Here is a 17,135-nt window from a genome sequence, read left to right as displayed (position 1 = left end):
AAATAAAAGACTGGATGTATCAATTTCAAATGATGGGAAAACTGGGGCTGTACTGTGAATGGGTTGATAATCTCCAATATGGAGAAAGGCCTGACAAACTTAGGGACCAACTTTTTAGATGGCTACACTGTTTTTAAATTTTTGTTGGATAAGTACAACCAATTCCCTACGCAAAAAGGAGGTTGCTCTGCTCCCTGTCAGCTAAATAATTGTACTCCCCCCCCCAGCATCCTCTAGTGCCTGCCAGATCATTGGCCAAGATGCTACCAACTCCCCTCCCCTCACTGACTGTAACTCCTGAACTAGTGTGAAATCACAGCCATGTACTACTTTAAAATGAGACAACCCCATTGAAGAATGGTCTGAATAATTTTAAGAAAATTTGGCAAAGGGAAGAAAATTCATCCAATTGCCCTGTTGATAGTTAATGTAGCAATGTAAAAATTGCTGAAGGGTTTTCTGCACCCTCTCGGTGGCCTCATCCATCACGGAGTGAAATCCTGAGCTGAAGGCTTGCTCTGTTGCCAACAGTTTCAAGAAGGCCCTCTAGTACTTGGCTGTGAACTGTGGATCCTAGTCCTAAAAGATTCATATGGGACAGCTATGGAGATTGTAAACATGAAGTACCATGTTCCCTCACTACTTTGTGGTTGACTTTTCACAGATTCACTGTTTTGCAGTTTTTCAATAAACTCTAAAATAATATTATAAATAATAAAAAATTACAATTTACAGCCTAAGGAAAGGAGGAAGGAGAAGCTGAAGGGAAAGAAAGGGAGCCCAAGCAACAACAGGAGGAGGAGGTGATTTATCAACACACGATTGGTTGATAAAGACTTAAAATAGTGTATAACTACTAAAATAATGTATAAATATTAAAATAAATATAACGTCCCTACTTTGCGAATTTTCACTTATTGTGAGTGGTCCTGGAACATAACCCCCCGCAATAAGTGAGGGAACACTGTAATAACAATTTAGCCAGCTGCTAGGCCATAGGTAAAAGGGACAAAGTGGGCTTGCTTGGAGTCAATGACAGTCCATATAGTGTTATAACCCAGGAAAGGGAGTCATGATATTGGCATGGCAGCTGGCTATGGAGCTCTGGACAGTTCCTGTATGGGAGGAGGGATGGTCTGGAACTCTGTGGCTCCGTGACAGGCTGCTGTGATGATACAAACAGGCCCAGTTAAAGGTGACCATCCAGCATAGTCAAACTGGGTTGAACCCAACTGGGCAATCAGGATTTTCTCCCACTACTGCCACATCTCAAGGGTAGAACGCCTGACCAGCTCTGCAGAACCAGGGACTGGTCCAAAACAGAATTATTCTGGACCGGTCTTGGATTTCAGTGTACAAGTAGATGCACCTTAAATCTATTTTTTTTTTGTGGGCACAGGCTTTTGGACTAGATTCACACCTGTAGTCTGCAACTGATTGATATTCTTTCATACTTGCAATCTCTTGAAGTACAGTATCCAGTTCCTAAGACAGTTCCAGCAGTGTTACACTGAAAGTGAGAACAGTTCAGATCTTAACTATCAGTGTTAAAGTAAAGAGTAAGCAGTTTAAACAATCTAGAAAGCATGAACACTTTGGGTTACTGCAACTGAGTACTTTTTCACTAGATATATCACAGTGGAATACACTGGATAGCATTTCATAGATGGATTCCAAGAGTAAAGAAAGAAGCAAAAACAGCAGATGTGCTGTCCAAAAGCATTTTAGTCAGTCTTGTTAATTTGCAAACATTGCATACTTAATTAGCAGTTGACTATGATCTCCTCTGGGTTGTAATTGCAGTTTCACTTTAGGTTATTCAGTAACAAATTTGTGTTCAAACAGTCTTGTTACAACAGTGGGAACTGTTATGTCATTTTTTCCCCCTGAAAAGCTACTGATGCTATTTTAACCTTCAGCTAAGGAGCCCCCGGTGGCACAGTGGGTTAAACCCTTGTACCAGCAGGACTGATGACTTGAAGGTTGAGTCACTGACCTGAAGGTTGCCGGTTCAAATCCAACCTGGGGAGAGCGCGGATGAGCTCTCTCTATCAGCTCCAGCTCCCCATGTGGGGACATGAGAGAAGCCTCCCACAAGGATGATAAAAACATCAAAACATCTGAGCATCCCCTGGGCAACGTCCTTGCAGGCGGTCAATTCTCTCACACCAGAAACCATTTGCAGTTTCTCAAGTTGCTCCTGACACAAAAAAATCCCTTCAACTTTAGAATAATTCTGAATATTGGCTTCCATTTGTAATTTTAAACAAACAAATAAATAAATTATAGGCCCAGTGTCAAAATTTGGCTGGGTATTTCAAATCAGGCTGTAAATTTCACTCTTATTCCTGAAATAATTGGAGATTTCCTCATAATTTTGTCATCTCTTCTGATTAAGAGATATGTTCACATTTCTTGACTCACTGTGTCAAGCGCTGGATATTTTGTTTATTACGCACAAAGCCCTTGTGGGTACCAGAAAAGCACCCAAGGTTTTTTTTTTCTTGATGAATGAAACAGTAAAGAGGAAGAAAGCAGAATGAACAAAACATGAAAAGAGTTAAACAGGAAATGTGTCAGAAAGGTGAAGAGACGAGAAAAAAGGTCAGAAGAAAGAATGAGGCAAGAAAGAAAAGAATGTTGTTATGCTCAAATGTTCATCAGCTCACATGTTCAATAAGCAGATGAACACAAACAGGACTGTGTTCATTCCTAGTCCCATGTATCAGTTACTCTGAAATAATGAATTATGCTGTGTATACAACTCCTGCTAAGAGCAATCCCTTACCCACTAATCCAATGCCAGGGGATTTCCCTTAATTTAAACTAAGATTCAGATCCTACATCAACCAGAAAAGGTGGCACCCATTCAGTGTCCTGTTCCCCCTCATTCATCAAGCCCTAAAATCTCTGGTGCTGCTGCTTGCATATTGGATTAGGACAGAGGGATGAGTCAATTCAGACAATTAACATATGGGTGCTGTGGGTGCAGAAAGGGAAAGGCATGAGGGTCTGCTCATAGATGGAATATACGTCATCCTTTTGCCTGGAATCCAGAGGAGTCACAGCTTCAGAATTTGCATTACATCCACTCCATCTCTCCCTACTAGTCTGCAACAGCAATAGCTCCTCCTGCTACTAGAGATATTTGCAACAAGTACTCTCATGTATATGAGTGTATCCTCTAGTTTTAATTTTTGTAAATTGTTAACAATTTTATATTATTCAATGTGTAGTTTTTAAAGTAGTAAATTTAAATGTAATTTTATTACTGTTTTTAGCCAGATTAGTTTTATTGTTTGTAAGCAGCGTTAGGTCTCTCACTGGGAGAAATGTGGCTTAAACACTCGATGCATAACTGCCACAGTTGGTGTGAACTAGCTTAACCACAGGCATTCTTATGGACATTCAACATTTAGCAAAACCAGCCTGTCATCTTGTTTTATGAAATCAACAAAGGGCTTCAAATTTGCTTAGGCCAATTTCCTGCTTTGCAACAGGATTTTCCCTGTCTAGCATCTTGCAACTGATTAGGTATTTCATTCTAGTTATAGCAGCTGCAAACTGTAATCTGTAGATCAATCTACTAAAGATTTACTTGGTTAATTAGTGGTGGCTAATTTTAATCACTAAGGATAAGGGCAAATTTTAATTGGTGAGTAAGAGATAAGGGTACATGTAATTTTTTTCAAGGCTCCCTTGTGTTACAATACTAGACAATAAGTACAAAATATGTGAAATGTGCCCTTTCATGGCAGTACACTCACAAAATGGTGTGTTATCTTGCACTTGCTTTATTAATACAAAAAGGCAGCCATATTTGAAATGGGGGGGGGGGAGAAAAATTAAATGAAAACAAAACATTACAGTTGATCTTTTAGATGAGTTGACAATCCTGCATAATAGTGTATCACAAACAGAGGAGAAATTTGAAATCAAGTAGACAAGGCATGAATGTATGTAGGCTGAATGATCCTTATGGCAGTGATGACTACAAAGAGAACGAACATTTCTGTCACTCATCCTGTCCTCTGGTAGCTATCTATCAGTCCTGTTTGGAGTAATAAAAAGATTATTAAAATGAGACTTTGTGGCTAGAATACAGGAACTCTCAGAAGATTAGATGGTTACTTTGACAGAGTCATATGAATTCATATGAAAGTTGATGGTGCAGCTAGTTTCCAGAACACTTTCAAGTTAAGTTGCATGGGACTATTCTTGAATTATGTGAACAAGGTCCTTGGAAAGGTCTGGCTATCCAAGTCCTCCAAAGCTGGTGTCATTATTTAGAGTTGGATTCAAATAATGTTTTGAAAGAGAATGTACTTTTTCATTCTTTTTTTTAAGCCCTTACTGGACTAAGAGACCTTTGGAGCAGCATTCTTAAGAAATTGTAGTTGAAACATTCTGGGGTCACTTGAATTGCCTTCGCCCATCTAAATCTGAATTCAGGATTTGGCTTAGCAAGGAAATGGTTGTGATCATCCTTATGGATTACCTTTGTCAGGAAAGAAGCTGTAGAATACCTTTCTCTTGATTCTTGCATGTCTTTGGCAATTTAGATGGACTCAGATAAGAATCAACTTTATGTGATTAGGCCATGGTCCATTTGTCTTAGTGTTGTCTATATGGACTGGGAGTTATTCACCAGGACTTCAAGGAGAAGTCTTTCTTAGCCCTACCTTGAGAAGACTAATGTGGGACTTGCAACATGCCAAGTATGTGTTCATGTGTTCAAATTATTTTCAGGCATAACTTCACTATTAAGATAACAGGCATTCCTGAAGGAGTAGATAAAAATCACAATCCAGAATGTCTGACAAATATCCTTTATTACCCATTATTACAGCAATACCCTTTACATTTATGGATTTACTTTTTAGATATCTCAAATTTATTGTTTGCTATGACTTTGGTTCTCGGGAAACAGGACAAGTCATCTACCTTGAATATTTTAATCCAGTGGAATATTCTTTTTTTAATGACTTGTTTCACATATTGTGTGTTTTATTAGTGCATCATTAGTGTAGACTGAAATAAGTTTGCAACAAAGCTCATATAGTAGTCATTACTTAAGATTAAGATTAAGAGTAGTTTTATACATTGATTGTGCATTGTGGTGCATTGTAAAAACAAATTTTAGTACATTGTGAAGATGCTTAATAGTATCAACAGTCACCTTAGCAACACTGCTCTAATTGACCACTGCATTCTGTACAGTCCACCCTTCTGCCAGTGGTATATTGTGCAGTGACAAATAGTCTATGCAATAGTAGGATATCAGAGCTTGCTCATGTCTGTTGACAGAAAAGCAATTTTAATTGTCAGACCTGTTTTGTGAAATGTCAAATGTCAAAAAAAAAAAAACCGCATTTTATTATGGGCAGTCTTGGGGCTGCAGAGAGGAAATATTTCTAGGATTTTTAATTAGAACCATTGCATAGGACCTAAGTGACCTTTGTGTTATGAGCTGCATTCACAAGAGAGAGGTTTAATTGGAGAAGTAGAAAAAGAAAAAAGCGTAATTCTAACTGCCACCCACACCTTAGCAACCACTTGGCCCTAGCACCTGGAAAGTAAACATATGTGTTAAATAAGTGGGAAAACATGAAACCATCTGCAGTAGGTGAGAAAATTGTTGATGTCTCTTCTGCTAACTCCTGACATATCACAGAGGAAAGCATTTTCTCTGTTGATTTGCCAGGCCTTGGACCTCCCTCCACATCCATGCAAAAAAGATCATTTGAGCCTTTGATGTAGAGACAGAAAAATATTTGAAGATGTTCATATAATGGACAAAAGTGGAATTTCAAAGTGTTGGAAAATTCTGCCAAAACCAATTCTGCATAGATAAGATGGATTTGGGAAAGATGCGCATAGGCTTTTTATTTTTACATTTTATTAGCTAAAATTATTTTTGGGGGTGTATAGACCATCCCATTTCCATACAAAAATCATATTTCTGCATGTAAAAATCAAGTATTGTGCATAGAAAGTTTCATTCATTTCTTTGTTTGTTTGTTTGGTTTTTGGTAGTATACATCTAGAGCTTCAAAGAATTCTAGAAAACAGCAGTTTTCAATTATTAATTCTTGCCTTCAGGAATGAATTTTCTGAAGATTTACATCCCTACTTTGATGCAAGCTGCAAAGCATAGATAACAATACTATGCCTTACTTTTTATAACATACAGTTTTCTGTTTGAATCATTTTATAATTATTTTACTGCCAAAGGAGCTGAATGTTCACATTTTTATTCTAAATTATTCTAAATTGGGGTGGACATTTTCTTGAATTCCAGAAGTTGTTAGTCTCCAACATGTCAGTCCCAAATATATTTTCATTTTTATTTTATAATTTATATTTGTGCCCATTTTGTTTTTAAGTACTGTGGTTGCACAATTGCATTAAAAAGCATAAAAAATCAATTGTGCAAGAAGGCAGGGTTACAAGGGTGTATGGAAGTATGTTCAAAAGAGCACAGGTTGATGAATCAGCTCAATTGTGCTAATGATAACACAACTGTAGTGGAATAGTGGGTTTGTGCGATAAAGTTATAACTAAAGAAGTGATATTTCCAAACTGTCTTAGGGCTCTTCCACACAGGCCCAAAACGCGTGATGGGTTTCAGATTAATCTGAGGCATCCAAATGACAATTTGGGTTAATCTGGATTAATTCAGAGTAAAATGGTATTTGCTGATTGATTCTAGATTTTATAACACCTGAAAAGATCTGGACCTTGCTGCAAAGTCCAGGTCTTTTCAGGTGTTGGGCCTGTGGGGATTGACTCTCTGGACTGTCTTCCATAATCATGAGGTCAATTCCCATTGCCATCCTGATTCTTCAAGCTCTGAGAGCCTGAAAGAGCAGGATGACACCCTCACCCTACCTTCCCAGCCATTTTTTTCTCCTGTAAATTTACCGGAGTGGCCTGTCTGCATCCTCAGGACCCTCTGAAAAAAGCTCCTGATGCATCAAAATGATGCATTGGGATCTTTGGGGAGGGAGGGCATGTAGCCACTTCCCCCCAGTAAAAAATCTGGAATTTGACCCCAATGTATGACCTAAATCGCAAAAGGAATCGGGATTTTTAATCCCGGTTCCTTTTGTGATTTGGACCTGTCTGGAAAGGCCCTTAGGGAGTATGTCTAACTGAGCAAAGTGGGCATTGCTTCTCAGTGAACATGTATAGGATGTAGTGTCAGAAAATTTGTAGGGTTTTTTTGGGAGAGGGATATTTTAAAAAAAGGATATTTGAAGTTCACTGCGTGTTACACTTGGTATGCTGCTGTAAATATGACACACATCACAACAAACATGTCCTCCCTATTTTTTTAGTAATGTTCAAATTTTGTATCCATCAGCAATTTATGAAAGAAAACTGCGACATGTGTGGTGAGGCAATATCACAGAGTGGTTATTCATGAGGACAGACATACAAACAAGGGGAGGCTGCAGCCATCTACTTTTGCTTGAGCACAATGGGAAGGGCGAGATCCTTCCTCTCTTCTCTCATAACGGAATTAATTCAGTGTAAACTGCTTTCGCAGTTTGAACTGAGGACCCTTCTATACAGCTGTATAAAATCCACATTATCTGCTTTGAACTGGATTATATAGTAGTGTAGACTAAGATAATCCAGTACAAATCAGATAATGTGGTTTTTCTGCTTTGATAATCTGGATTATCTGGCAGTGTAGAAGGGGCCTTAGTTTGCAAGAACTGAAGTATTCTGAGGACAAATAAGTGAAGAAGGAGGAGGGGAGAGAAACTGGGGCATTTAAAAGGCATCTGAAAAAAGTGGGATGACAGAAAACTAATTGGGATTGCTCCTGCTAACTCAGGACAGTTGGGGGTATGAAATATTAGGATGGTGGAAGTGGTGCACTATGGAACTGGAAAAGCCCTCTCTAAAATTGAATGTTTACTCCTCCTTTTTGAATTTTTATCCAAAAGACAAAATGTTCCATGAAAGATTCACGGCCATTAATTTGCCAGATAATCTCACATTACTATAATGCTTGAAGCCCTTTAAGTGAGAAAGTCAGGGAAAAAAAGAAAGGAAAGTGCTGCTTTGTAAGCATATACAAAGAGGCACAGAGTAGCATTCTCAACTGGCAGTGCAGTGAGGAGAGCAATCCCCAAAGAACGTTTCTTCGAGACCAGGTCTTGAATATTTCATACTGGTGAATTACCAAAGCCCTTCAACCATAATGGAGGAATAAGCAGGCAATTAGAGCAAACTCAAAATCCCTAGTTCTCCCACCATTGCGCACACACATCCACCAAGCCTTTAGCTTTGTTAGTGCAATTTTTTTTCTGTTTTGCTGTTTATTTTTCTAGCATTGCTCCCATAAGTGAGAGCTAGTTGCTCTGCCTGTCCATGTTGGTTTTCTTAGTTTTTTAAATAGAGGATATCTCAACTAATATTCTCATTAGTATAAATTTTATTTTGTAAAATAATAATTGCATCACAAGTCTTCAGGCATTGTACAATGCACAGAGGAGATTAGGCAAGTGCAGTAGCAATACCCATATTTCCTTTTAAAGTGCAAACCCCACAATAATTGAAGACACTTGTGAAATTCTCCTGAGTGCAACCGAAAACCATTAGGGGATCACAAATTCCACACTCAGATTAGAGGGGAGCTTTTAAAGCCTTATAGAATTCTTAAGATCAAATAAAAATATTAGTTATAGTTCAGTATTTCTGCTTTCTGCCTTTTTCTCCCTTCCCAACCCATTAATATTCTTCACCCCCTACCTTTAATAGTTTGTAGGAACAGAGAGCGTATGTCAGGATAGAAAGCAAAGAATATAGGGTACAGGGGAGTAAACTGAGGAGCCTGCCCCAAGAGTTTTGCCTGCTACCCCATAAATTTCCCTTCCTGTTCCAAATGTCTAACAGTATAACAGTAGTTTAGAATTTTGGTTGTTCATACAGTTCAGACATCTGGACAAAAGAGACAAGACAACCTACCAAAGGAATGCAAGCACAGCAAATATAATACTCCTAGGTGTGACTAATCTTCAGTGTCTTACTCTCTGCAGTATGAGGAATTTGAGGACTGAAGGGGCAGAGTCTTATTTAGAACCCTTTCACACTAGAAGTTACATCACAGTGATTCTACTGAAACTGCCATAACTCCTTCTTATAGATCCTGGGATTTGCAGTTTAATAAAGGGTGCTAGGAATTATCATACAGACAGCTCTAGTGTCTCACTAATCTAAAAAACCTAGGATTCTATAGAGTGCAGCCATAGCAACCCAAGTGGAATCCTAGTGCTATACATTGTGTGTCATGAAAGAGTCTTGCATCTCTTGCCTCTGTTGATGTGTATAGGATGCTGGATGGAGGGAAACATAGTTAATGACCTTATCACATGGAGACCCCCCCCCCGTGCCGTTTTGTCATCACATGGGGAAACATTGCCCAAACAGCACAACATGGGAAACCTCCCATGTTTGGGGGGAAGTCTCCAAGGATGCTTCCACCCCAGTTGGGGGCGGAGCATCCACCGGAAGTCAAACAACGTCATGTGATGGCTGGCGTGAGGTTCCATCCCTGAAGAAGGCTCAAAGTGTTCTAGGACGCTTGTTTTGGTAAGTGGGATGAGGTCGTTAGTTAAATTGGAATGGGTATTCCCTCAGCTTTGCTAAGAGCTTCACAGTAGAAGGATGAGCATTACCCTACATCATGTCTCTGCTTGTTGGTTTAAAATTAATCTGTAACACAGGCTGAAGTTGGTCGTGTAATATTTCTAATGTAATCAGATTGAGTTTTTGTAAAAACATACTCTTCCACATTTCATCTGCAGATACTAGATTCCTGTTGACTGTAATATTCTGCCTGGCTCCAGCTGTTACACCTGTATGTTGATCCTAGTCCAGATGCTATGAATGCATTGGATAATTTCTCATAGATCTTAACAGCTGTTGTGTCTTGCACAGCAATACATCTGTTTAAATATTTTCTTTCCAGTAGCAATCTTTCTGCTGGCCTGATCATTATTTCCATGCCGTTTGTTAGCCACTTATGCTATGTTATGCTTTTTATATTCCATGGTGGAATATCCAGTTTTCCCTGACCCACTCCAGTCCCCTACTCTGTGCCCCATATTTCTTCTGGAAGATTCCCTAGCCACAGGAGTAGCTTAGCAGAGAACCTGGTGTTTGCAGTGTGTCACTACTGCCATCCTATAGTGGGATACAACATTTTTGTATATTTTACAATATGTATGTTCAAATATAAATTCACAATAGAAACCAGCAACATGCCTGTATCTGACGGTCTGTCTGTCTATCCATCCATAACTTTATCTGCACACTGCTTTTCTCCCCAACTGGAACTCAGGGTGGCAGGTATTAAACTAACAAAAATTAAAATAATTTAAAATAATATTTTCAAATACAGAATCAAAGAAAAACAGCATTATAAAAAGCCCTTCTTGTGTGAAACAATCAGATACTTCTACAGTATCCCTTATATGGAATTCCAAAATCTGAAATACAGTAGAGTCTCACTTATCCAAGCTAAACGGGCCAGCAGAAGCTTGGATAAGCGAATATCTTGGATAATAAGGAGAGATTAAGGAAAAGCCTATTAAACATCAAATTAGGATATGATTTTACAAATTAAGCACCAAAACATCATGTTATACAACAAATTTGACAGAAAAAGTAGTTCAATACGCAGTAATGTTATGTTGTAATTACTGTATTTACAAATTTAGCACCAAAATATCACAATTTATTGAAATCATTGACTACAAAAATGGCTTGGATTATCCAGAGGCTTGGATAAGCGAGGCTTGGATAAGTAAGACTCTACTGTACTCCAAAATCTAGAGTTGTCCACATGGATGTAGATATTGTTTTTGATGATTCAATGTATACAAACTTATTTTTATGCTCAAAAGTATTAAAATATATACAATTATCTTCAGGCTATGTGTATAACGTGTATATGAACTTTGGTTCCATATCCAAGGTATATACATAAACAGGTATACCAAAATCCAGAAAAATCCGAAATATTTATGGACCCAAGCATGCATGTTCTTCTGAAGTTCTCCAAAGAGATCTAAATGTGGAGTGACACTGTTTAAAAATAATAATCAGGTGTTCTGATTAACTTTGGAGGTAACTAGTGCATAGAAGGGCCCTGTCGGACTTTTGCCAGAATGTCCAAACGACGGCTCCAGTAAAAGAGGCTTAATTCAGGATAAAGCAGGTAAACCTTGCTTTGTCGCAAATTAATTTGATACCCCATTAGATCCGGGCCTTCCTGAAAGGGCTGGGTCTAATGAGTTATGGGCTGTTTGGGGACTGACTACTGGTCTCACAACTATTTCTCCTGCCCCCCCTCCCCCCGCCTCCTGGTGTGTCATTTCTACATGCTAGGAGGTTTACATGCAGCCCGGTAAGTGTTTTTTTATTTTTTTAGGGCATTTGGGAGGGTTGGGGTGGCCCCATGCCATTGCGGTACTTACCGCAATGGCATGGGGACAGTCACCTGGGAAAGTGTTTTTTTGGGGGGGGGGGTTGGTAACAAAAACCCACTTTGGCACACATTTCAGTGAAATCTGGAAGCGCTAGAAGAGCAAACTATTGTCTTTATTGTATTACAGTGCAGTTGCTGTTGCCCGTTTTTGATCAAAAACTATTTAGCTGATTGTGATCCCTTTATGTTATCAATTTTAAACTTATTTATTTATGCAATGCTTTTGACACACAATAAATAAATAAATTGTATTACTCTCATGTCGATACACATCCATCTTTTAAAAAATAAAATAGAATACATTACATTTGTTCTCAAGTTACATTTGTTTCAGTGATACTAGTCTATTTATAGCACACTATTTTTTATTTGCCAAATCTAACTTGCAGCAACTTTTTGGCACAACCATGTAAAGTTCATTGCTCAGAGCCTTGGTTTCTGCTTTGATGATCCTGTAATAACAGAACAATAGGCTGTGTTACACCATCTACTAAGGAAAGATTCTGTTCACTTGTCAGCTTTGTTGCAACATGTAAGATGCTTTGCGTATTTTATTCTTTCTACCCTTCACTGTTAGAGATGAAAATGCTGCCAGCATTTCTTTCTCTTTTTATTCTCTGTTCATTTCTTTGAAGTAGACAAGAAGACCAGGAAATGTACACACAAACACACACATAAACACAATAGGAGGCAGATACCTCAATGATAGTGCTTGGCTTCTGCTGACAACAATTCTGGAATCCAATGCAACTGCACATTTAAATCTGTAGAGTGAGAAATGAAACCCCTTTGTTTTTTGTGTTATTGTTCCATCTGTCAGCATTTTTGCCTGAGATCTATGAGAACTTTAGCATACTGGTGGCATAGGGGAAGGGTAGGCAATGTAGTGGTCTCCAGACATTTTGGATTTTCACCTCTCATACTATGTAACACAACTTTTGTTCCTGAGTTATAAATGTCATTTTCTAATTGGTTCTATAATTAAAACATGGAAAATGTTTATTAAACTGCAAAAACTTTGTTTTTGTGGGACATCCTGCAGGACATTTTGCTATTAGTTATCGAGTCTCAACCTATTCAATATAGTTTGTGGCAGTTACAAAAACCAAGTTTCTGGAGTATAATATCTACTTTCCAAGTACTGTTAGTCCTGCAATATTAAACAGGAATAACACTTTCAAACCAGGAACAGAAAAGTTCCCAAATTTTGTTACATAGTACAGTACACTAGGAAGGATGCCAAGTTGTCTGCTTCAAAAATAGGGAATGGCTTGCTTCCATACAATCTAGTAATGCTGTTGAATTATTTTTTTATTTGTATTTATGTTGTGTTATAAGGGTGAAACAGGATATATATTTAGAAAAATAATGTTTTACAGCAAGGTTTTTTTTGCTCCCTAATACGAATAAAAGGATTCGTCTTATACCAGTGGTTAGTTGTCTTTTTTGAGTCGTGGATCCCTCTGAGAATCTGATGAAAGTTTTTATACACACACACACACACCGAGATAGAAATCTACTCATATACATACATATGCAAAATTTTGATTTGTTTTATTTCATTGGGAATTAATTTATTTCACATAGATTAGCCTAAAGTGAATAAAGTACAATGAAAACCTGAAAACTTGAAAAGAGGCTTAAAGTAACCTTAAAATGTAGAATGACAGGGAAATCCATAGTAATCTGAAGGACGTCAAAGGTGGGGAAACATTTTGTTGTAAGTACTCTGTAGACCCTCTGAATAATGCTTTTATTGGTCAATAGATTCCGCAGTCTTATACTGTGTTACCCAACACTTTCATGTATTCAATTTACAAAGTAAATTGACAAAGCAGCTGTTTTCAGTAAATATATTCTCTTGTCTTATTCCCTTTGCCTGGTTTGTGTTTGTAGTCTTCTGTATGCAAGTTACGTATCTCTTTACCTCTGAGGTATAGAAACAACTATTTTATATATTTTTACACTCACTTTGTCCCCTATCATAAACAGTGAGGCATTCATTCCTTGATACTTAAGTTTCTTGCAGTTCCTTTGATTTAAAATTGAGAAACATTATTAAGAGATTTATTTTTTTCATAATTATAAGTAGCTATTCATGCAATGGCATAAAAATGGAGAGAGAAAGCATGGTGTTCATTTAAAATGCATTACATCAAATATTACAAACAGATATCATTACAAATCACTTCAGCAGCAGTTTAATCAATACTTTATGCCACAAGGCAGGGGGATTCCCTCAAGGAATACGAGACACTTCCAAGATCCCCCCCCCCCCCCCCAAATGCCTTGTTTATATTACTTTAATGAGTACATTACTTTAGAGTAGGAAAATACTTGCACTTACCTTTAGTCAATGCAAATGTCCATGATGTTGTGATTATTTACTATCATCTCAGTGCTAGCTTCTGTTATGATTATCAATCATGCCATCAATCTGCATTACTTTTTACAGTGTAACAGAAGGAAATATTGCCTAAGTTGCTTGGGCAATTTGAATTTTGATGGAGAGAGAAAGAAACCAAAGGGAGAAGCAAGGGTAATAAGGCAAAAGATTTATATGAACTGAACAGAAAACAAGAGTATAAACAATGAATAAATATGCAATTCACTGTACCAGTCCTCACATGAAGGGAGTCACACTTAACACAAGGGACCTTATATCTGAATAGACATATGTAGGATTGCAGTTTAGATGTCAAAGATAGTGGAGTCTCTGAAGACAATACTTGATGGAAAAAAGAGATCTTGAGCATGAGCATATCTACCTGAAGGGCAAGCAGATCAGCTTCATAGTAAAGAACACATGTAATTGATTTGGGTTAATACAGGGCAAGGCCACTTTAATGCATCTTTGAATTACGTTGACCAAAGTCATGGGTTGCTCTGAATTCCCCCGAGAAATTGGAACAAACAATGATTTTGGTTTTGATATAAACAGTTGACCCAGTTCTGAGATTGAACAGACTGCAACTGTTTACATGGCCATGTCATATTCCCAGGGCTTGATCATTCCAGGGACACAGGATGACACTCACCATAATTCCCCCCCTTCTCCTTGTCACTGTGGCCAGTGGGCACAACATGGCTTGTGTCGGTCATTTGTTGCCTAGAATGATGTTGGCTGGAACAATGAGGCAATCTGCGAAGGGAGATGAAAAAGAGGGAACAATTAATCCTTTCTCCTTCCCCTCTCATACATTGTTCTCCTGCCCATGTCACTCCCGGCAATGAGCTGCCAACATGACCCATATTGCACCTACTGGCTTCCGTGACTAGGAAAACGGGGATGGAATATGGTAAGGGTGGCTGTCCGGTGGGATTCTCTCCTGTCCGTAGTGAGTGTGTATATGTTTGTGTGTGTGTGTGGGGGGGGGGGGTGTCAATTCAAATATTCCCAGGGCTGATCCATCATTCACTACTCCAACTCAGCTGTGGGGTAATAAGAATGCAGACTAAAGTTGTGTTGTAAATTAGCAATGAGGACAACAACTAAGACAAGTGTGTGAGTGCAGTCTTTAAATAAGTTTTTTTTTTATAATCAGCCAACACTTTACAAAAACTCTTAGTAGCTCCAATAGCATGGCCACTGGCCAGTGGTAAAAAATTGTGGAATTTGTAGGCTAAAGAATTTTATGGTCCAACATTTTCACATCCCAACCATAAATATTCACATATGACATCACACTTTTGATAGGAACCTGAGTGGGGCTTTTGTGTATTATTTAATCTGCAGTGTCACACTATCTGCAGATTATAAAATGTGTATATTGTTGCCATTCTTGGGCATTTGGCAAAGAAGGCCACCACTGGGATTTAAGACAGCAATTCATAATCTAAAATAACATAATTTTATGTCATTATGTTTTAATATACTTCATGTCTTTCCCCTATTTTTGCTCCTTCTGTTTAGTGATCGTCGCCTCTTGCAAAGGAAACTAGTCACATTTGTTTCATAAGAATTAAATGTAAATATCTGGATAGCATTAAAATGCTATTTACTGCTATAAGCCATAATATTTTGACTAAAATGAAAATAAATGTGTATAAAAATGGACAAATATTAGACCTTGAGGACGAGTTAATGTGAATTAACTGTGTAGGATTGTATATGCTTTGAGAGGCCTTCCAATTGATATTCCTCAGCTATTTTAAATTTATCATTCTCTTCCTCCACACAACAAGCTGATATGATTCACTTCCAAGAATGAGGAGAGATTACCAAGGGAGGGCAAGAGTGCTCTTAACTTCTTTTCATTTGTGGAAATGGTGTACAGAATGGATTCTATCAGATTCAACTAAGTGGGATGAAACTGATTGACTTCCAAGTCTACCCTTTAAGTAAGACCTTCTCTTTCAGGCACACACATACCTTCAAAATTGCTCTTGGTTGTGTGTGTTTGTTTAGCCATATGTTCACTCTTAAAGCAATACTCTGAATTAAAAATGGTGATAAACCAAATATGTTGGAAAGAGGTGTGTTTGATAGAATATGTTTGTTTTTTCAGAAAATCTGGAACAACTGCTAGTTGCTCTAATAAAATTTCTGTTCTTTCAAGGAACTAAGGATTTCATTCTTACTGTGAGGTATATTATTTATGTAGGCAACACTTGAGAGGACTACAGTAAATTCCCAAGGATGATTGGGAAACGGATTCTCCAGAGAACAACAACAACAAAAACAGCAACAAAAACAACAATTTTGGAGCAAAATACTCCTGATCTTATGATTGTGTTAAAAAACAAAGTATGGCTTATCGGTGTTGCAATCCCAGGTGACAGCAGAATCGACAAGAAGCAACTGGAAAAGCTGACGCAATATGAGAATTTAAAGATCGAACTGCAAAGACTCTGACAAACGCCAGTAAAGGTGGTCTCAGTAGTGATCAGTACACTGGGTGCAGTGCCTAAAGACCTTGGCCAGCACTTGAAAACAATCGACACTGACAAAATTTCTTGTCAGAAAATCTGTCAGCTTCACAGCCAGCATAGTGATCTTGTTTGCTGTGTACTAATCTTGTTGTGTATCAAACAATAAAGCTTTATTTCTATCCCGCCCCTCTCACCAGGGGTACTCGGGGCGGCTAATTACTGTTTTAGTGATGGGAATATCTCAAATAATATATAGTGTATAGAAGACCCCAAATAGATTAAATAGTAATTGATCATGGAAATATAGACAAGAGAATGGAAGTTTGTATTGTGGATTGGATCGTGCTGACTATAGTGACTGTTGGTTTGAAACGGCTAGCACATGGACATTTTGTGAGCATAAAAGCACCAGATCCTGTTTGATTGTAGTAGCTAAGCAGTGTCCATCATGATTAATACATGGATGAGAGACCACCAATGAATACCAAGTGCTATAAGTTATATTTCAGAGGAAGAAACTGGCCATTTCTGAGTATTCCCTGCCTAAGAAAACTCTATGAAGTTCATAGTCACCATACTTTGATAGGTGACCTGAAGGCACAAACACACATTAGCTGGTAATTTAATATAGTATCAGTAGGGAAAAGGTGTCATTCTTGAGCATGAAGATACTGTTTCTTCATGTTCCACTGAAAGTTTTTATTTGTGTTTTAATGGTGGCAGCAGAATTTAAGGATTAAGAAATTCCAATTCATTT

The 17,135-nt window shown here is 38.0% G+C and overlaps 1 protein-coding gene across 7 annotated transcripts in view; it reads left to right on the top strand.

Annotated features, from left to right (window-relative positions):
- dscam (DS cell adhesion molecule) overlaps positions 1 to 17,135 on the top strand; it is a 445,521-nt gene that overhangs the window by 191,808 nt on the left and 236,578 nt on the right. The window contains exon 1 of one of the 7 annotated variants that reach the window (XM_008107494.3): positions 14,781 to 14,805. The exons of the other annotated variants lie outside the window; for them this stretch is intronic. Coding sequence (XP_008105701.1) covers positions 14,796 to 14,805 — 10 coding nt within the window. The 5' untranslated portion in view covers positions 14,781 to 14,795. Of the gene's footprint in view, positions 1 to 14,780; positions 14,806 to 17,135 lie in introns of those variants that run through there. 7 annotated transcript variants of the gene reach the window in all.

This window comes from Anolis carolinensis, chromosome 3 (genome assembly GCF_035594765.1).
Source record: "Anolis carolinensis isolate JA03-04 chromosome 3, rAnoCar3.1.pri, whole genome shotgun sequence".
NCBI classification, from domain to species: Eukaryota; Metazoa; Chordata; class Lepidosauria; order Squamata; family Dactyloidae; genus Anolis; species Anolis carolinensis.
The sequence above is the reverse complement of the archived record's forward strand: the minus strand, read 5'-3'. Positions and strand labels throughout refer to the sequence as shown.